General features: G+C 42.1%; 1 protein-coding gene across 3 annotated transcripts in view; it reads right to left on the reverse strand.

Moving 5' to 3' along the window:
* GRID1 (glutamate ionotropic receptor delta type subunit 1) overlaps positions 1 to 22,811 on the reverse strand; it is a 1,874,363-nt gene that overhangs the window by 348,060 nt on the left and 1,503,492 nt on the right. For all 3 annotated transcript variants that reach the window (XM_075348983.1, XM_075348986.1, XM_075348985.1), the window contains exon 9: positions 11,898 to 11,999. In XM_075348983.1, the coding sequence (XP_075205098.1) occupies positions 11,898 to 11,999 (102 nt within the window). The remainder of the gene's footprint in view (positions 1 to 11,897; positions 12,000 to 22,811) is intronic.

The following is a 22,811-nucleotide window of genomic DNA, read 5'->3' on the forward strand; positions in this document are numbered from 1 at the left end:
TGTTTACTATAATTACAAGGAGCTCTATATTTAACCCCTTCAGCCCGGGGCACTTTCCGTTTTTGCGTTTTTGTTTTTTGCTCCCCTTCTTCCGAGAGCCGTAACTTTTTTATTTTTCCGTCAATCTTGCCATATGAGGGCTTGTTTTTTGCGGGACAAGTTGTACTTTTAAATGAAAGCATAAGTTTTACCATATGGTGTACTGGAAAGCAGCAAAAAAATTCCAAGTGTGGAAAAATTGCAAAAAAAGTGTGATGGCACAATAGTTTTTGGGATATTTTATTCACGGTGTTTACTATATGGTAAAACCGATGTGTGGGTATGGTGCCTGATGTCAGTGCGAGTTTGTAGACACCAAACATGTATAGGTTTACTTGTATCTAAGGGGTTAAAAAAAATTCACAAGCTTGTCCAATGAAAGTGGTGTACGTTTTGCGCCATTTTCCGAAACCCGTAGAGTTCCCATTTTTTGGGATCTATGGCTCAGTGACAGCTTATTTTTTGCGTCTCGAGCTTATGTTTCTAATGGTAGAATTGTTGCGCAGATGCTACGTTTTGATCGCCTGTTATTGCATTTTGCGTAAAACTTGCGGCGACGAAAAAACGTAATTTTGGCGTTTGAAATTTTTTTGCCACTACGCCGTTTACCAATCAGATTAATTGATTTAATATTTTGATAGATCGGGCATTTCTGAACGTGGCGATACCAAATATGTGTATATTTTTTTTTTTTTTAACCCTTTAATTTTCAATGGGGGGAAAGGGGGGTGATTTGAACTTTTAGGTTTTTTGTTTTTTTTTAATTTTTTAAAACTTTTTTTTACTTTTTTTATTTTATTTTACTAGTCCCCCTAGGGGGCTATAGCGATCAGCAATCCGATTGCTGATTGCTATCTGCTGATCACAGCTATACTGCTGTAAACAGCAGAAATAGTCACTTTCTTTTTTCCTCTGCTCCGTGCCGAGGAAAAAGGAAAGTGAAACTTCTTAGCAGCAGGCGTCATCACATGACCCTGTGCTATGATGGCAACCACCGAACGTCACGTGATCACTCACGTGACGTCCGGAGGGGGCGGCGGTAAGTAGAAAACATGGCCGCGCGCATATAGATCTCGCTGCCAGACTTTGGCAGCGAGATCTAAGGGTTAATGTTCCGGGTGGAATGCGATTCCACTCGGAACATGTAGGCACACATGTCAGCTGTTGAAAACAGCTGATATGTGTGCCGATCCACGCCACCTGCCCGCGGCAGGGGGCGGGGCTTACCGGGACACGATCCATGACGGAAAGATCCGTCCATGGTCGTGAAGGGGTTAATTATGTATCTTTGCCTGCCTACCAAAGTACCAGACACCACTGATACTAACTATGTGCAATTCTATATAAAATTACTGTGATTACATGAATTGTGCTTGTTGCCCATACTGCTGCCAGGACTTAAGATGGAGACCACTGTTCAGCGCTGTCACAGACTCCTGAGCATGCTCACTTCGATCCGGCCTCGATGCTATGGCTTCTGGGTATGACGTCACCAGGAGGCTTTCCTGGACCCCGGAAGCCATATCGAGTGCCGGCTATCGGAGGGATACGCTCACTCAGCTGAGTCCAGACACAGCGGTGATTATCACAGTGAGTCCCCACCCCTTGCCTCTATTTATACACCGCCGGCACACTGCTGGCCACGGTCTCCCATTGAAGCACAGGCGAAACACGTGTCGGGACTGGGTCCACATGTGAGGCTGACAGACTCCCTTTCTGGGTGCTATACATACCACAGGTAGGTCCTTCAGGTGCCATTTTACCCACCACTATATGACTTTTTTTTTTTTTCCTCTGAGATTATTCTGGTGGTGTTACATACTGGTGTATTCAGGCCCTGATCTGGACCTTATCCTGTTGGTTACTGTTTAATGTATGGACATTCCATCACTCCACTAGCCCAGGGGGTATACTATTGATATCTTTTGGTTACTTATATGCCCCCCCTGGATATAGTAATACTACTTTCTTACCAGTTTTAGTTAAGGGGTAGTCTGTATCCCTCCCTGGGACCTTTTTCTCTCTCTGTCTCATCTAATTGGATTTTAACTATGTATGTCTAACTACTAACTGTCATCACATGTGATTTTTGATATTTGCACTTTTTGTAATATTAAAAACTGTATACTTTTTCACAACTGTGGTACAGTAGTTTTCCTTAAAAAACCATGATAAATACCCCTTCTTGTTCACAAGTTTTTGTATTTTTATACAGCTGTAGCAATGGAGCTCATGTGTATTAATTACAAATTTAAAGTATATTCTGCAATATGATTTGTAAATTAAGTACTGTATCTTATCAATTGGGAAATAATTATATATTGGGGTGACGTATGCCATATCTCATATATCTGTATGCTACTGTATTAAGGAAATTAATCTCATTAGGCAAGCAGCCTTATATGCCAGTATAATTTTATAAAGTGGGTGGATTTTAGTAGACCAATATATATTATTGTGCAAAATTATTATAGCCACTCTCTTTTTAAAAAAGTAAAACAAAAAATGACCTACATAGAAGAAATACCTTCTTATTTAAATCTGTCAGCATTTTTGTATATGTAATCTGAGAGCAGCAAAGGGTAAAGCCAGAGATCCTAATTCCAGTGATGGAATTTCACTTACCTGGCTGCTTCTTGCAGTTTCAATATAATCAGTGTTTTATCAGCAGAGGATATTATTGCAGAGTTATTTGTCTTGCGCTATGTAGTTCTCCTGTTCTGTGTAACCCAACCACCACTACTGATTAGCAACTTTCTGCCTATTCACAGTGTACAAAGAAAGATGGGAATCAGTGGCTTGGGCTGGGTTATTTCAGAGATCATCATTATAAGAACAGGCAGATCTTTGTCAGAGAAAACAGTGCTTTTTTTATCAAAATGAGAGCCTGAATATCAGTAAGGGACACATCACTGGAAGCAGGATCTCTGCCCTTACAACATGCTGCCCTCAGATTTTATGCCAAAAAGCTGATCGCAAATTCCCTTTAATCTCTCGGGAGAAGTGACTTATTTCAAGGCTATTATTTAATTATTTAAAATGGACCACCCAAAAGAAGAGGGCGAGTGTCTTTGACTAGAATATCTCATAGAGCAGTGTGGGAATCAGGCTGCTACTTTACTTAATTAATGATGAGCATGGAAATCAGAGCAAACACAAGACAAAAAGTAATAAACTAAATGGAATAACAGGCCCCACAAAATATTCATGACATATCAGAAAAAAATGTTTAAGATATAACTTTTAGTAGACACTATAAAATGTAAAAATGTCAAATGTAAATAGGTAAAGTAGATATTAATTACGCTGATCTCCCGGCAGCAATTGTGCAGACACAGCTCCTGTGCCCACATGATTGCCATGACTTAAGTTTATGTCATTTTAGGGGAATCCCATGCCGAACATGGCATAAACTTACATTAAATATCATAAAGGGGTTAAAGGGAACCTGTCATGGAAAAAAGTGATTTTTGTTATAGAGGTGCAGCCAATGTGCCTTTAGTCACCACTTTGTACATAGTGAGCAACGGCTATAATCATGCATGCTGAACTGACTGTCAGCCATCTTTAATGCTGAGCTGACTGTCAGTTAGTGTTGGTGGCATGGTTACAGCTACCTCTCACTATACACAGAGCAGGGTCTAAAGCAATGCTGATCCACCCCGTGACTGATAGCTTGTGGCAGCCAGTACAGTTCTTATCTCCAAGTAGTTTACTTTCAGTCCTGGCAAGAAGCAGCTTTAAACGCTATTAACCTGCAGACTAACTGTATATCTGTAGCTTAATACCTTTTTTACATGATGGGTTCCCTTTAAATCTATACTGAATCTGGGCTTATTATTCTAGGGGACTATTAGCTGACGGCAAAGTTGAAATGCCAGTTATGGCAAGCTATGCATCTATTATTGGTCACATGAATAGAGAATGCTGGGTGCCAGATAGCTCCACCCCCAGATCGGCATCCATTAACTTCTATTTATGTCTGCCTTGTATTTGGAATATGACAGAAATCCCTTCAGTTTCTAACTGTTTTAAACAGCAGACACCTGCTAGTAAGGCCTTCTTCACACATCCATGTCTACAGTACGTGTGACGTTGAGACATGTAGACCCATTAAAATCAATGGTTTTGCGCACACCTGCGTGTTTTCCCATGGACCGCGTGCTCCACACGGCGACATGTCCGTTTTTCTCCAGCAGTATCACACGGACGTCACTGATGTGCTTTGTGTGACATCAGTGTGACACGTACCCGGAGAAACCCATGTGTTTGAGAGATAAAATGGTTTTCTATACTCATCTGTCTCCACCGCTGATGTCTCCAGCACTGCAGTTACTTGCTTCCAACCCCCACTCATTATGCTCATCGCATATGCACTGCACTGAGGACCGGAAGCATAACCAGTGCTGGACAAAGCTGCACCATGGACATCTAAGTTCATGTTGTCAGTGTGCTATGTGGATGTCACATGGATAGCACACTCACAGCACATGCTGAACACACACACGGACACTCGCACACACATACGTACCTATACCACGGACTGTGCAAAACATTTATTTTGCACGGACATGTGACAGAGACCTAACTGATGCAATTGGAGCTAGCTCTGATAGCAGCAGTTTAACCCCTCAGAAGCTATGGTAAGGAGCAGCCATGGTATTTAAGTGGTTGGATATGGAAGGATCCCACTGACACCCCTACTGGGCCCATGCATTGAAGTTGTGGTATTCCAATAAATTGTTTTATTGTCAGCCAGGACAACAAAAGTAGGCTCAGTTTGGAACATAACTAAGAGCTATCTCAGTATACATGTTCATATAGGGGAAGCTGGAAATTATTTAGTAAGACCAACCACTTTATTGGAAAGCAAACAATGAGCCGGGATTTATACCATATTACAAAAGTGGGTACACCTGTCAACATTTTTGTAAATATTTTATTAAACCTTTCCTGGGACAACACTGAAGATCTGACACTTTGATATAATATAAAGTACTCAGTATATAGCTTTTATAATAGTGTAAATTTAGTGTTCCCTCTAAATAACTCAACACGCAGCTAATATTGTCAAAACCGCATGCCACAAAAATGAGTGCAACCATATGTAAAAAACAAAATAAGAAAACAGAGCACCATTAGCCATTTTCCCTGCCCAGCATCATCTGAATCATTGGTATTACTAGGTCTCAGGTGTAAGTGGGGAGTAGGTGTGTTAAATTTGATGTTAGCGCTCACACTAGTCACTGGAAGTTCAACATGCCACCGCATGACAAATAGAATAAATACATGGATTACTGGAACCATGTCCTGCGGTCTGATGAGACTAATGCGGGCGTCACACGAGACGATCTATCGTGTGATATGTCGTCGGGGTCACGGTTTTCGTGACGCACATCCGGCATCGTTTGCGAAGTCGTTTCGTGTGACACCTACGAGCGTCTCAGAACGACCGCAAATCGGTTACAAATCGTGTATCGTTTACACGTCATTTATTTTTAAAAAATAGTTTATTTTTCTTTGCGCCGATTGTTCATCATACCCAGGGTAGCACACATTGCTCCGTGTGACACCGGGAACGATGAACTGCAGCTTACCTGCAGTCGCTGTGACTCCGAACGTCCCACCCCTTCAGGAAGTGGATGTTTGCCGCCCACAGTGACGTCGCTCAGCAGGTAAGTACGTGCGACGGGGGTTTAATGACTTTGTGCGACATGGGCAGCGATTTGCCCGTGACACACAAATGAAGGGGGTGGATACGATCGCACGATAGATTGTATCGTGTGATGCCCGCATTAGAGCGGCGTCACATGCTACGATATATCGGGCGATTCCGTGACGTGACGCATTAGAGATATCGTAGCGTGTGACAACTACGAATGACTGTGAACAAGCAAAAATACTCACCTTATTGTTGCTCGTTGATACGTCATTCATTTTCATAATGTCGTTCCTCCTTGCATGCCGGTTTTTCGTTGTTCCCGAGGCAGCACACATCGCTACGTGTGACACCACGGGAACGACAAACACAGCTTACCTGCGTCCCGCCGGCAATGAGGAAGGAAGGAGGTGGGCGAGATGTTACGTTTTGCTCATCTCCGCCCCTCCGCTTCTATTGGGTGGCCGCTGTGTCATGTCGCTGTGACGCCGAACATCCCTCCCCCTTCAGGAAAATGATGTTCGCCGCCCACAGCGAGGTCGTTCGGTAGGTAAGTACGTGTGACGGGGTAAACGACTTTGTGCGCCACGGGCAACAATCAACAGGGGTGTGTGTGATTGCTCATGCGATCGCACGATATATCGTCCCGTGTAACGCCGCCCTTAGATTAACTTATTTGCTTCACATGGAGTCAAGCATGTGTTGTGGCCAGGGAGAAGTACAAAGATAAGGTTGTCGGCCTACAGTCAAGAATGTTGGTGGGAATGTTATGGTTTGGGGCTGCATAAGTGCTGCTAGCTGTTGGGAGCTACAGTTAATTGAGGAAACAATGAGCCCTAACATGTACTGTGACATACTGAGGCAGAGCATGATGCCCCCTCTTCAAAAAGTGGACAGCACAGGGCAAAATTCCAACAGGTTAATGACCCACTTCCACTTGAATATACTTCCAAGATGACCAATGCCTTGCCAATGAAACTGAGAGTCAAGGTTCTGGACTGGCCAAGCACATCTCCAGACCTAAACCTTGCTGAGCATCTGTGGGGCATCCTCAAGTGGAAGGAGCACAATATCTTTAAAGGGGTTATCTGGCTTATTTTAGCTTTTTTTGTTATTTCCCTATTGGCTACTTTAGGGCAGGTAAGTAGATAGTGACTTCTTCCTGCCCTGCTGTCAGCCCCTCTCCCCCAGCTCAGAGCGGTCATGTGACCGCTCCTGCTGCGATTTTGCTGCTTCCTGTGATGTCACGCTGACAGGGCAGGACCTTGTTGACGGGCTTCACATTGAACAGCATGTTGCCGCCCTGCTGCTTACTTAGTGGGCTGGTATAGTGCGTTGAGTCCCCGCCCACCCCACTTCCCTCGCCCCCTCCCACACATTCTGTAGTCTCCCTCCCCCTGACCCCTATGCGCTGCTACGTGATAATCCAGCCGATTCTCACAATGTCCAGTTCAATAACAGGCAGGAACAGAAGTTGCACACTTGCTTTCTCGGACACTTTCAGCCTTGTTTGCTTGACAGTGTCCGCAGCTTTTTACCATGTTTACCATGTTTAGTGCCCACCACCCTGGGAACTATCTCCACCCTCCCCCGTGTGCTCTCCTTTTGTGCACTGTCTCATCATGTGCTAAGTGCAGGTTCTGAGCTCTTGGCTTCTAAATACTAAGAAGCCAGGAGCAAGACCAGCATTGATCTCCTGCATCTTGGACCTGCGCTCATATCAGAGGGGGAAGAGAGAGCACGGGAGGGGGAAAGAGAGAGCTCAGAGTATGGGAGAGAGAGCACAGGGGGAAGAGAGATGAATGGGAGTGTGGGAGAGAGAGCACAGGGGGCAATAGAGAGCACAAGGTCACAATAGAGAGCACAGGGGGGAAGAGAGAGCATGGGAGTGTGGAAGAGAGCACAGGGGGGAAAAGAGAGCACATAAAGGGAAGAGAGATGAATAGGAGTGTGAGAGAGAGCACAGGAGAGCAGTAGAGAGCACAGGGGGACAATAGAGAGCACAGGGGGAAGAGAGAGCATGGGAGTGTAGGAGAGAGAGCACAGGGGGGAAGAGAGATGATTGGGAGTGTGGGAGAGAGCACAGGGGGAAGAGAGCATGGGACTGTGGAAGAGAGCACAGGGGGGAGAGAGAACATGGGAGTGTGGGAGAGAGAGCATGGGGGGAGAGCTCGGGGGGGAATAGAGAGCACAGGGGGGGGCGAGAGAGCATGGGAGAAGAGAAGAGAAAGTACTTGAGAGGGAAGAGGGAGTATGGGAGGGAGAAGAGGGAGCAAAGGAGGTGGAAGAGAGAGCACAGGGGGAGAGAGCATGTGGGGAGGAGAGAGACCACGGGGGACAAGAGACCCTGTCCCTCACCACACCAGACCTTTAACACTATCAGTGCCAATATGGGATTTCGGGGTAGCCCCGCACTCCCCCGCCGGCAGTGTCAGTGTTAAATGGCTGGCAGGGTGTGGGGCATGGACCCGTACTTTAAACCAGAGTATGGTACTTGGGTCACCAGAGGTCATACTGTGGGAACCTGGGTATGACCTCCAGTGAACTGAGTGATGTCACTTCTGCCAACCGGGTCTTTTTTGTCAGTGCTTCCTGGAGCCTAGAGAGATTGGACACCTTTTCAGTCTCTCCAGGCTCGGATGTAGCAGAGACAGGACTGTCGTGGCACGTTGTGTGGATTACGGTGTAACTTCAAACATTTTTCTTGGTGTTTGTGTTTATTTACTTTCACTTACAATAATGTAAGGGGTCACTTAGTAATGGGGGGGCTCATAGACCCTGCCCATTAGTAATATCTGGCTTAGTGGCAGCTGTGGGCTGTGATTAACCCCTTATTAGCCCGATTGCCACCGCCCCAAAGCAATCAAGAAGAGCCAGGTAAAGTGCTGGGATTGTCACATCTAATGGATGTGACAATCCTGAGCGGCTGCAGGCTGCTATTTTTAAGCAAGGGGGCGGCTCAATAACTATGGGTCTCCCAAGCCTGACAATACCAGCCCCCCGCTGTTGTGCTTTATCATGGCTGGGTATCAAAATTGGGGGCGGCTGCACTTCGTTTATTTTTAAATTATTTTTGTAAATCAATAAAAAAGCCGCATGTGCTTCCTCTTATTTTGATAAACAACCAAGATAAGCGCACGGCTGAGGGCTGCAGCCTGTAGCCGTATGGTTTATCTGTGCTGGGTATCTTAATATAGGAGAAAACCACACAAAATATTTTATGTATTTTATACCACAATACTGACAGAGTTGATCTGCTTTCCCCGCCCATCGGCCATATTGGCACCTATAATTGGTTGCAGTCAGACATTGTCACACATGCTAAGGGTGCATCTGACTGCAACCAATCACAAGAGACAGGACAGCCGGTGGGTGGGGAAAGCAGTGCAAATGGATGAGCAATAATTAGCAGCCCAGGAAGTGAAGGAGAGGCCACGGGAGCAGTGTACAGCTGCGACGGAGCCTCGGTAAGTATGAAGCGCTTTCTTAATTCTTATTTTCTTTATTTTTCCTTTATTATTATTTTTTTAATTTCATGAGTGCCGGATCCAGATCAAACATTTAGAATCCAGGGCCCGGTTCCGCCCATCATTAGCCTCTGATACTCAGATTGCATCCATTTTCTGCAGCGTGCGTTCTGAATCTTAGTACAGGGAGAGCGATATAGTGACATCATCATGCACACATTGCTGAGTCTCAGAGCTCACATACACAGGGTGGAAGATGGAACAGGGAGCGTATGGATTTATGATTCCTTCTTGTTTTCAACTGTATGTGCATCATGAATACAGATGCCATTGAAAAAGTGATGCTGTGAGAGATAGGGCTATCAACAGTGCAAAAATGAAAGCAAACTTACGGACCTGCATCATGCTAGTAGTGACATACAAGTAAAATATATCTTTGTACCATGTTAGATAGTTAGTAGTGACATAGTTACTTAGTTAGTTAGTGTTAGTTAGTAGTGACATAGGCATGCTGCGATGTTTGGCAGCATGACCAAAATGTCATGTAGCCCAAGGAAAAAATAGTGGTCAAGGTTTTGCACAATCTGCAGTAACTATATTTTATTGCAGATTATTATTATTTGTTATTATTATAGCACTATTTATTGCATGGCGCTTCACAGTGTAGATAAGTGCATCCTCACATAACATGCAGCAGACACTGAGTTGTCAACAGTTAGAATGAGTGGTCATGTGTTCACTTGTATGCAATATGCATATTCCACATTTTTGACTATGTGTGCTACCTCGTTCACTGCACGCAGGAGCTCAATGTGTCAATTCATATAGTGAAACACAGAGGGATAAGCCTGGACAACCTATGTGCAAATATATATATATATATATATATATATATATATATATATATATATATATATATATATACATACACAACTATATGACAGAGAAAACACACACACACATGTGCCATACATACTTGGCGTATATATCTACTATAGACTCACATTAGATGGTGTATATATATAGTCTTCTTTAGGCCTCTTTTACACGTCCGTGAAAATCATGCACGTTTTTCACGGACGTGTCAAAGGTGCGTATTGCTCATCGGTGTGCCCTGTGTATGGCACACGTGTGTTCTCCGTGTGTTATCCGTGATAACACATGGAGAATGGGAACTTTCTACTCACCTGTCCCTGGCGTCGCTGTCCGTGGTGCTGATCTTCGGTCTCCGGTCCTGCCGATTCCCTGCTGCTGCAGTTTCCGACCGCAGTGAAGTGAATATTCAATTAGCATAATGAGCTGCGGTCGGCAGCAAGTGACAGCAGCGGCAGAGACTGCAGGGCTGGAGAAGGTGAGTAAAGGTTTTTTTTTTCTTGCAGATACATGTGTTTTCTCCGGCGCATGTCACACGGAACACATCTGTGTGGTCCGTTTGTGTTACGTGTGACCCATTTGTGTTCCGTGTGACACCCGTGATGCCAGAGAAAACGTGGACATGTCTACGTGTGGAGCACACGGGCACACATATGTTCCACACGTACACACGGTCCATGGCAGAATACGGACGTGAACGCAGACTCATTGAGTTTAATGGGTCTACGTGTGCCCGTGTCTTCGGCACGTGAGAAAACTGACCGAAGATCAGTTCCGTACCGGAGACACGGACGTGTGAAAGAGGCCTTACACAGTATTAATTTATCTATAAGGGGTGAGGAACATGTAACAACTCTTTCTGTACATGTGGATGTGAGGTGATTGCTGTCACAGATGAGAGAAGCAGGATATCTGCTCTGTTATTTCCAATGCTGTAGTGATGAGAGGTCAGTGCTGGGCAGAATACTGACAGCCAATGAGTGTGCAGAGGGCGGGCAGGGGGCGGAGCTGGAAACTGAGGCCGGGCGGTGCCAGCTCTGACTGTGAGGTTTGGCAACCAAGAATAGGAAGAAGTCAAGTTTGCTTGTGCAGAAAGTAAACAAAAAACTGCAGAGATAAAGGAATAATTCAAGAGGAACAAAAGTTAGAAAACAAAAAGTAATAATGTAGGGATGTTTTATATGACAATACAGCACAGATTGGCTTAAAAGTTTGTTTTGGAATTTATGTTGGAAAACTCCTTTAACATTTACCAGCTCCTTTACGTTATCCTAGAGGAGTGACAGAAAATACCAGTGGCTTCTCTAAAGCTCTATTGAACTCCATGTCTAATTGAGTTAAGACAGTGCATGAAAATAATGGTGGCCACACAAAATATTCATACTTTGGTCGCAATTTGGTCATTTTCACTCAGGAATATACTAACTTTTGTTGCCAGCGGTTTTGACATTCATGGCTGTGTTGTGTTGTTTAGAGGGCACTCCAAATTTAAATTTTTATACAATCTGTACACTGATTATTTTACATTGTATAAGACTATCATATCTTCAGTGTAGTCTCATGAAAATATATGATAAAATATTTTCAAAAATGGGAAGGGTGTATTCACTTTTGTGATATACTGTATATAGTTACATAGTACAGTTGAAAATTAAAACATGTTATGTTCAAAAAAGGGATTGGAAAGAATAAAAGGAAGGTGTTATGGTACATCCATAGCACATGATTAATAAATACAAATTATACTGTTAAATTGAATGTATTAAAAAAAATTAACATATATCAAACTGCTCAGTTTTGTCTGCTTTATAAAGTGTTACTACTGGTTGGATTATATGTTAAAATTTTCAGAAACATACCAAGATCGTCACCACTTTCAGCGTTAATCCTTGCAGGTCATTGTCAAGTCTTTTTTCTTGTAAGCTTCCATTTAGTCCTCGTAAAGAATCCCAGGTTGCCAGCTAAGACAAAAGTAAGAAATTTTCATTAGACTTAATAAGGTTTCTGGAAAATAGCCTTGATAAAAAGGTATTTAATAGAGATGAACAAACCCGAGGTTCATTGTTGGTGTTCGTACCGAAAACAGACTTTAACCCCTTTACCCCTAACCCTGGTTTTCAACTTCCTGACCAGGACACTTTTTTTCAATTTTGACCAATGTTAATTTAACAGGTTGTAACTCTGTAATGCTTCAATGGATCCTGATGATTCTACAACTGTTTTTGATGATTCTACGACTGTTTTTTTTGTGTGTCAAATTGTACTTCATGATAGTGGTTAATTTAGGATATTTTTTTTTATTTGTGAAAATATCAGAAATTTAGCGAAAATGGAGAAAATTTCACAATTTTCAAACTATGAAGTTTTATACCATGAAATCCAAGAGTTATAGCACATAAAATAGTTCAACAATATCAACAATATATAACAATTATCACATGTCCACTTTATATCAGCACAACTTTTGAAACATATTTTTTTTGTTAGGAAGTTAGAAGGGTTCACAGTTTATCAACAATTTCTCATTTTTCCAACAAAAATTTCAAAATCATTTTTCTAGGAACCACATCACATTTGAAGTGACTTTGGAAAGCCTAGGTGACAGAAAATACCCCAAAGTGATACCATTCTAAAACCTGCACCCCTCAAACTGCTCAAAATCACATCCAAGAAATTTATTAAACCATTAAGTGCTTCAGAGGAACTATAGCAATGTAGAAGGAAAAAAAGCAAAACTTTTCTTTTTACCACAAAAATGTCAATTTAGCCCCAAATTTTGCATTTTCACAAGGATAACAAGAAAAAATGCACTATACAATTTGTTGTGCAATTTCTCTTGAGTATGTGAATTTCCCACATTTGGTGGTAATCTACTGTTTGGGTGCACGGCAGGGCTCGGAAGGGAAAGAGCATGATTTGACTTTTTGAATGCAAAATTAGCTGGAATCGGATGCCAGGCCTTGTTTGGAGAACCTCTGATGTGCCTAAACAGTGATTCTCCTACAGAAGTGACCCCATTTTGTAAACTAGACACCTCACAAATTTATTTAGATGTTTAGTAAGCAGCTTAAATCCACAGGTGCTTCCCAGAATTTTATAACGTTGAGCCGTGAAAATATTACTTTAACCTACAATTTTTTATTTTCAGAAGGGTAATAGGACAGATTGGACTATAAACTTTGTTGTGCATTTTATCCCAAGTACATTAAATACTCCAAATGTGGTCAAAAACGACTTTGAGGCACAGTACAAAGTGAAGAAGGGAAGGAGTGCCATATTTCAATTTTGGATAAGTTGAAATGGTATACAGGTTCCATGTTACATTGGCAGAGCCCCTTGAGGTATCTAAACAGGGGAGCTCCCCAACACTTGATCCTATTTTTGAAACTAGACACGTAAACGAATTTATATAGGTGCGTGACAGCCTTGAACCTCCAGGTGCTTCACAGAATTTTATAATGTTGAGCTGTGAGAATCAAAAAATACTTTATGAACACAAAAACGTTGCTTTAACCACAAATTTTAACATTTCACAATAGTAACAGGAGAAAATGGACCATACAATTAGCTGCACATCAGTACTCCATATGTAGTAAAAAACTACTTTTGATGCACAGTGCAAAGTGAAAAAGGGAAAAAGCACCATATTTGAGTTCAGATTTAGTTGGCATGGTTTGTGAGTGCCATGTCACATTGGCAGAACCCCTAAACATGCCAGAATAGCAGAAACTCCCCAAGAGTCACCTGTTATGATCTGGTAACTGTGGACAATCACAAAAAATCACATTAATCAGAAAAAAACAAAACTACAAGAGTAATTGGAAACTGAGCTAACCACAATCCCATACCTATCAGACAACAGTAAAAGTAGCAGTGGGATGTTCCTAACACACCTAGACACCTTGTCACTCCTGGAGAAACGTGCTACACCTCAAAGATAGAAATGAGGAATCCTAACTTGCCTCGGAGCAGTCCCCAGAGAAATAGCAAGCCGTCAACATGCAACAACAGTGATGTAAGAAAACACAATACACAGAAAATATAGATTTGCAAAGGTGAGGCCCAGCTTACTATATACAACAGGATAGGACAGATAACTGATTACGGCCAGCAAAAAACCCTGCAAAAAATACCAAACTTCTGATAGGAAAAAAATCCTTAGACCACTGGGTCTTCCCCTGCTGTATCAGGTACTCTTGTGCCAGACACTTTGTAGTGAACTGCAGATATAATGGGAAGAAACAAAATCACAGAACAAACAATATTCTAAAGTACAAATAATCCAATCATGAACAGGGAGCAAGCTCCCTTTCTTGCTGGAGGAACTGCTCTGCTCACAAAAGCAGAGAGACAGATTCTCACATACAAGAAATCAAACACAGAACCAAATGGAATAAGCAGAAACACCCTTAAGTGCAATTTCAGCAATTAAGCACAGAAACTAGCAAACTTATCTGGAATAGATTCAGGCACAGAATAAATGAGAGAAACTGAAGGGAAAACTCCCAGCCATCTTCAGAAGCAACAGGAAAACAGTTACCACCGGTGGCCGCCAGGCAGAAACTGCTCTCCTAAATACACTAGGCTGATCTGCAATAGGACTTCCTGAATTCCCAAATAACTCCAACACCTGTCTGAGTCACAGATTCAGACTCAGCTTCATTACCATTCCTGGCCACCAAAGGGAGCTTCACACCAGCACCTACTCGGATGACATTCACAACAGTCACTCCCCTTTAAAAACTACACCCTCAATGAATTAATCTAGAGGTGCAGTGAGAATATTTCCACTATAGGGGTGTCACACAATCTTATACTTTTGGATGGTGAAGAAAAAAATAATTACATTTTTAACACTAATTCCTGAATGTGGCAATATCCCATATGTGACTATACAGTACTGTTTGGCTGCACCGCAGGGCTCGAGCACCATTTGATTTTGGAGCACATATTTTCCTAGAATAATTTGTGGACTCTATTTGCAGAACCCCTAAGTGCCAGAACAACAGAAGCCCCTTCAAGTGACCCCATTTTGGCAACTACGCCTCTCTGGGATTTCACTTATGAGTGTAGTGATGATTTAGTTTCTGGAAAACACCAATGGTATAAAACTCAGTGAATGGGGCATAATTAAATATGGCAAAAAAGCCCTTGTTAAACTCAGTACCTTGTAGTGCCTGTACATTGTGCACAGCTCATGCTTTTAGAAACATGCACCCTGTAAATTAAGAGGCCTCTCACTACAACAATGCTAACATGTGGATGCTAACTGTCATTTAAGCACATTGTGGTGCTCAGAAAGGATGAGGTCATTTGGATTTGGGAGCACAAATTTTGCTCCATTTTTTTTTTAAGGTGGGAGAGCCATAGCATTTTTCCTGAGGCTTTTTGTCACCAGTAATGTGGAAATCCTCTATATTTCTATTAACAGGTGATGGACCTGAGTGGGGACTTGTGTTTTTGTGGGATGAGTTGAATGTTATTAGGTGGCTATTTGGGTACAGAACATTTTGGATCAGTTCACATTTATCCGGTACCCTATGTTGAGTGCTGATGGAACTGTGTTGTAGCTTGTTTTTTTGTGGTTAAAGAGGAAGTTTTCAGGGGTACTATTTTCATTTATATATGTCCTTTTGATAATGTTTTACTATACTTTTTGTCAGCTGTATAATGAACAGAGTTTTTGCTACTTTTTTTATTTTATTTTTTTACGATATTGAAAGGGTTAACTTGTGTGACGGTTTTATAGATTGGGTTGTTACAGTGTCAGAAATACCAAATATGTGTAGGTTTTGGTTTATTTTTTTACATAAATTTACATACTTATTGGAATAATTTTTTACGGGGGGGTTGTTCTTTATTTTTAGATTTTTTTTTTAAACTTTTACAAAGTTTATATACTTTTTTTACTTTTTTACTTAGCCCATTTATGGGAAAATAACTTTCAGTTCTCTGATCACTGATATAATCTACTGCAATACTCAATAGTTGCAGTGGATTATATCTGTCAGTGCTGCACTCGCAGTACTGACACATTGCTTTGCACACCATGTATCTGGTATGGTGTGCCATGCTTTCCGCAGTTGCATAACCTAAGCGTCATCACGTTGATGATCCAGGGTGGCCATGGCAGTGATCGGGTACATGTGATTGCATTACAGGGACCGGATCATTTGGGAGAAGAGCCCAATTCTCTCCCTGCCTCCTCAATGCTGCAATCACTACTGAAAGCAGCATTTAAGGAGTTAAACTTCCCAGAGTGGTGAACTCTCAGCTACAAGATAAGTCACAGACCCAGTAGGGATCGTGGAGGTAAAGTGCCTGAACCCTCATGATCGCTATGATGCACTCGGAATGTCATGTGTCATTAAGGCACTGACAATCATGATGTTCCCAGTACATCCAATCTCAGTAAAGGGTTAAAAAAACACAGTTTGAGTTAGAAGATCAGGTGCTTTATATATGCAAACCACTTGAGAAAGCATTGCTGTTCTCAGTCTGGCTTTAAGCTTAGCCAAGTGCGAGCTGCTTGCAGTGTTTAATCATCTTGCACTGGGGTAACAACAGTATGATCAGATGTAGTGTGTACAAAAAAAAGGAAAAACCCAGCCAACCTGCCCCTGGAAGTGATCTGTTTATGGCTGAGTGTATGTGGGTGGAGACGCGAACTGCCCCATTAGTGACTTCAATTTGGGTTAAGGTCAAGTCCGGGTTCTAAAGTTCAGCTGAGCCTGCTGAACCGAACCTTCATGGGTCCACTCATCCCTAATATTTAAGGGGAACCTGTCAGGTACAATATGCACCCAGAAACATGAGCAGTTCTGGGTGCATATTGCTAATCCCTGCCTAACCGTTCCTGTATACACTAGAATAGATAAAGAGATCTTTAGTCCCAAAGGCATTTCTCCCCTTAGCTAGTCGGCCCACATAGCACACTAGCACGCCCCTGTGGGTGTAATAACATGCTAATGAATATGCAGCGACACTGCACATACCTCACTGTTCATGGTGGCTGGCGGAGGATGGATGTGCAGTGCGCATGATCCGGAGTACCAGAGGCTTCTGATCATGTGCACTAAACTGATCCCGGGTGTAAGCTTCCTGGATTCAGTGAAGTACAGTGTGCATGACCAGAAGTGCTGAGGACTCTAGATCATGCCCAGTGCACACCCATGAGGTATGTGTGGCATTACTGCATATTCATTAGCATGTTAGTATGCCGACTAGCTAAGGGGAGAAACACCCTTGGGACTAATCCCCAAGCTCATTAGCATAAGATAAAAGATCTTTAGAAATACTTTTTCTAAATATCTCTTTATCTATGCTACTAGATACAGGGACTATTAGGTAGGGATTAGCAATATGCACCAAGAACCGCTCGTGGTTCTGGCTGCATATTGCACCTGATAGGTTCCCTTTAATGGCATGTCAATAGGTCATCATATAATACTTATCATAGAGTTCTGTTCATTGAGCCTACCCCTCGCCTCCGTCTCAGACTAAAACCTTGTGTGACTGGTTGTCTTATAGATTTCTCTTATAGATTTGCAATAAAGCAGCTGTAGAAATCTATGAACACACTCACTGTATGAATCTGATTGAATGAATGAGATTGTTTTTACTAAATTTGTTGTAGTAAAATAAATGCATGGCCCATCACATGCAGTATTAGAAAGTAATTGAATATGAAAGCATTACTTGTAGGAAAGAATGGAACCAAACAATGGCCCTGAGAGTGTCTACAGCATAATAAATCAGTCCCATAGGGATTGTTTGCCACAAAAAAACTCCATGTACTTGCAGTTTAGGGCTGTCACACGATATTCCTGACAACTAGAGCTTCTATCCATGTTTTAAACAATTTTCTATTAACATTTTGTTGAAGAGATATAAATCAGCATGGACTCGCAGTTTCCAAAGCAATTAAGAAAAATTGTACTGTATGCCAATTACACCCCATCCAGTTTACTGATAGGTAAAAAAGACAAAAGTATACAAAACTAGGTGTGCGATAGCTGGCTATGACTACTTAATATGGATGAACAAATTGATTTGATATGATATGAATCTAATTTGGGTTAAATTTTTAAGAATGAGGTGAATACAGCCCATTCGAACAGCTTGAGAATCTATTAGTGTGTAAAGTCGCCACCATTTTATACACTATGGAAAATTGCACCAGTCAGATGGCTTATATGAATTTGGGCAAGGTTAGCCGGGCTTCTGCATGTTTCCTTGCAGCTATCATTTTACATAATATAGCACAACCAATCTGTGCTTCTTTTTTACTGAATGTAAACTGTCGTGCTTGCGTGTTCAAATCCATAACATAGATGTAGAAACTTGAAACTCAAGATCAATGTGAAAAATGGTTTTTATTGTGAAGAACTTGTAGGACCAGCACAAGCACAAACTTTTCAGTCTAAAGACCTTCATCAGTGTGCGTGCTGGTGGTCTTCAGAACGTATAGTAACATGGCAAGCTGTGTACCTGGGTATGATGCAGTGTCTACCGCTGTCTATGTGGCAATGCCTTATAGATAGTGGTGGACACTGCGTCATACCCAGCGGTGCCGCTTGCCACGTTACTATATGTTCTGAGGACCTTCTGCATGCACACTGATGATGGTCTTTTGAACTAAACATCTGTGCTTGTGCTGGTCCTACAAGTTCTTCACAATAAAAACAACTATTCACATTGATCTTGAGTGCAAAGTTTCTACATCTACTTGAGGCAGTTTTGGACCGTATTTGTGCACCACCCCAAAAGTGTCGTGTGTATCAACTCACCAAATCCATAACAGGTCAATTTCTCAAACATGCATGAAATCTGCACATACAGTTAGGTCCTGAAATATTTGGACAGTGACACAATTTTCGCGAGTTGGGCTCTGCATGCCACCACGTTGGATTTGAAATGAAACCTCTACAACAGAATTCAAGTGCAGATTGTAACGTTTAATTTGAAGGTTTGAACAAAAATATCTGATAGAAATTGTAGGAATTGTACACATTTCTTTACAAACACTCCACATTTTAGGAGGTCAAAAGTAATTGGACAAATAAACCAAACCCAAACAAAATATTTTTATTTTCAATATTTTGTTGCGAATCCTTTGGAGGCAATCACTGCCTTAAGTCTGGAACCCATGGACATCACCAAACGCTGGGTTTCCTCCTTCTTAATGCTTCGCCAGGCCTTTACAGCCGCAGCCTTCAGGTCTTGCTTGTTTGTGGGTCTTTCCGTCTTAAGTCTGGATTTGAGCAAGTGAAATGCATGCTCAATTGGGTTAAGATCTGGTGATTGACTTGGCCATTGCAGAATGTTCCACTTTTTTGCACTCATTAACTCCTGGGTAGCTTTGGCTGTATGCTCGGGGTCATTGTCCATCTGTACTATGAAGCGCCGTCCGATCAACTTTGTGGCATTTGGCTGAATCTGGGCTGAAAGTATATCCCGGTACACTTCAGAATTCATCCGGCTACTCTTGTCTGCTGTTATGTCATCAATAAACACAAGTGACCCAGTGCCATTGAAAGCCATGCATGCCCATGCCATCACGTTGCCTCCACCATGTTTTACAGAGGATGTGGTGTGCCTTGGATCATGTGCCGCTCCCTTTCTTCTCCAAACTTTTTTCTTCCCATCATTCTGGTACAGGTTGATCTTTGTCTCATCTGTCCATAGAATACTTTTCCAGAACTGAGCTGGCTTCATGAGGTGTTTTTCAGCAAATTTAACTCTGGCCTGTCTATTTTTGGAATTGATGAATGGTTTGCATCTAGATGTGAACCCTTTGTATTTACTTTCATGGAGTCTTCTCTTTACTGTTGACTTAGAGACAGATACACCTACTTCACTGAGAGTGTTCTGGACTTCAGTTGATGTTGTGAACGGGTTCTTCTTCACCAAAGAAAGTATGCGGCGATCATCCACCACTGTTGTCATCCGTGGACGCCCAGGCCTTTTTGAGTTCCCAAGCTCACCAGTCAATTCCTTTTTTCTCAGAATGTACCCGACTGTTGATTTTGCTACTCCAAGCATGTCTGCTATCTCTCTGATGGATTTTTTCTTTTTTTTTTTCAGCCTCAGGATGTTCTGCTTCACCTCAATTGAGAGTTCCTTAGACCGCAGGTTGTCTGGTCACAGCAACAGCTTCCAAATGCAAAACCACACACCTGTAATCAACCCCAGAACTTTTAACTACTTCATTGATTACAGGTTAACGAGGAAGACGCCTTCAGAGTTAATTGCAGCCCTTAGAGTCCCTTGTCCAATTACTTTTGGTCCCTTGAAAAAGAGGAGGCTATGCATTACAGAGCTATGATTCCTAAACCCTTTCTCCGATTTGGATGTGAAAACTCTCATATTGCAGCTGGGAGTGTGCACCTTCAGCCCATATTATATATATAATTGTATTTCTGAACATGTTTTTGTAAACAGCTAAAATAACAAAACTTGTGTCACTGTCCAAATATTTCTGGACCTAACTGTAAGTATATCTCTAAAGTTTTGTGAAAGCCAAATACCAAGAATATCAAAAACAAATCAGCTTTGTTTAAAACATGACATATCAAGAAGAGACAAAAACGTAGTTTCAAAAACACAGTGGAAAATGTAAGCAATCTAACTTAAATAATAGGTACAGAAACACTGCAACATCAAAGCCTCACAAAAATACTCATCAAATACATCTTTTTGATTCCTGAAGATGGAGTTCTCAAGACTCTGAATGTGTTGAATAATAAAATCACAAAGCTATTCCCGAGGGATTTCCTCATTCCACACGGCAGCACAGGTTAACCCTTTGCTCCTGCTTTTCGTATTAAAAAAGCTTATTGTGAGAATATAGCCTTAAGCAGAGGAAACACAATAAAAACACAACCTGCAGATTTTCATCTAATGTAGTTTTATGGTGAAGATCCACTGATTAAACTTAGCGTACTTACAAAAGAAACTGAGATGTTACAGATTTTAAGCACGCACCGCAGGTCAGTTTACGCTGAATAAGAAAAAAAAAGCAAAGTGGGAATCAGAAGTCTATAACTCTCATCAACTTTGCTGGAGCTGCGGGGTTCTGCATGAAAATATGCAGTGTCAAAATCACTCCAAAAGATCAGTCTGGCAACACAGCCTAAGGCCCCCTTCACATGTCAGTGATTCCAGTAGGTATGATGGCATTTTTATATGTACCGGAATCAAGGACATACGCAGACCCATTAACATCAATGGGTCTTCACACACAACAGTGATTTTTCACAGATTGTGTATCCATGTGGTGCACATGCATGTATGTGTATTACGCACTGAGACAAGTTTGTTTTCTTCCGGCAGCACTGATGTCACAGAGATCACACAGTTTTGTGATCCATGTGACACGTACTGGAGAAAAAATGTGATTTTTTAAATAAAATGATTTTCTATACTCACCGGTCTCCAGGGATGCTGTTGTCAGCGCTGCTGTCTCTTGCTTCAGGCCCACTGATTATGCTCATTGCATATTCACTACAACGCGGACCCAGAAGCAAGTGTGACCGCAGTGCCAGAGACATCAGAACCATGGACAGCAGTGCCGGGGACAGGATAGCACACAGAGAACACGTGTGCCAAAATCACGTCACACAAAGGGCCATACACACCTTCAACACGTCCATGAGAAACATATGTGTTTTTCATTGACATGTGAAAGAGGCCTAAGGAAGAATATTCCATAATTCAGCATTCAACAGATAATAACATTATTTGTTTTCTTAATATATATTGAAAACCATAGGGCGTTACAGATATGGGAAGGTCTCATCCTACGTATGCTCTACCTAACACAACATGGGGATTTACATTACCAACCCAGTAAGAGAACAATAAATGCAGAGGAAATATTCTACTTAATATTCCACTTAATTTATAGGTGTTTTTATTTATTTAAAGATTTTTTAATTATTCTACAACAGAAAAGATTAACTATTTATTTCAAAACAATAAAATGTAAAAACATTCTTCACTTGTTTCTGCCTTTTAAACGCAAACTGAAACAACTAGTGATGAGCGAGCATGCTTGTTACTACTCGGTACTCGCACGAGTATCACTGTACTCGGGCTACTCGGCGGGGACCGAGTAATCTCGCGATACTCGTGCTGTACTCGTGGTCTTCATTTCTGCATGTTGGCGCTCTTTTGAGAGCCAGCCCTCATGCAGGGATTGGCTGGCAGACCACTGCAATGCCACAGCCCTGTTAGTTGTGGAATTGCAGTGATTGGCCGGCCTGCACAGCGTGACCGAGCCTTTATACCGGCGGGCGCGCTGTGCTCTGCTCACAGCCATCCAGACAGTCAGTGCAGGGAGAGTGTTGCTGCTTCAGGGAAAGGTTTGCGGCCCTTTATAGCTATTTCCGTAGCAGGGCTGCAAACAGTGTGACCAAAAGTCCTTCTCAGGACTATTCTATACAGGCAGGCAGGGTATAGCCAGGTCGGAGTACAGTAGCAGAGTCCTTCTCAGGACTATTGTTGCTGTATACAGGCAGGGTATAGCCAGGTTGGAATACAGGCTAGTGACCAAAAGAGTCCTTGTCAGGACTATTGTAGCAGTATACAGGCAGGCAGGCAGGCAGGGTATATAGCCATTCCTAGTGGTGACCGTATACCAGCCTTCATCATATCTGGGGCTGGTATACACAGTCTAAAACAGTCCTGATAGTGTCAGACTTCTCAGCAATTGTCGCTCCTAAAACCTGTTAGGTTCTTAGTGCGTCCGTGCTTGCATTTAAAAACCGCAC

Source organism: Anomaloglossus baeobatrachus, chromosome 5 (assembly GCF_048569485.1).
Source record: "Anomaloglossus baeobatrachus isolate aAnoBae1 chromosome 5, aAnoBae1.hap1, whole genome shotgun sequence".
Classification (NCBI taxonomy): Eukaryota; Metazoa; Chordata; class Amphibia; order Anura; family Aromobatidae; genus Anomaloglossus; species Anomaloglossus baeobatrachus.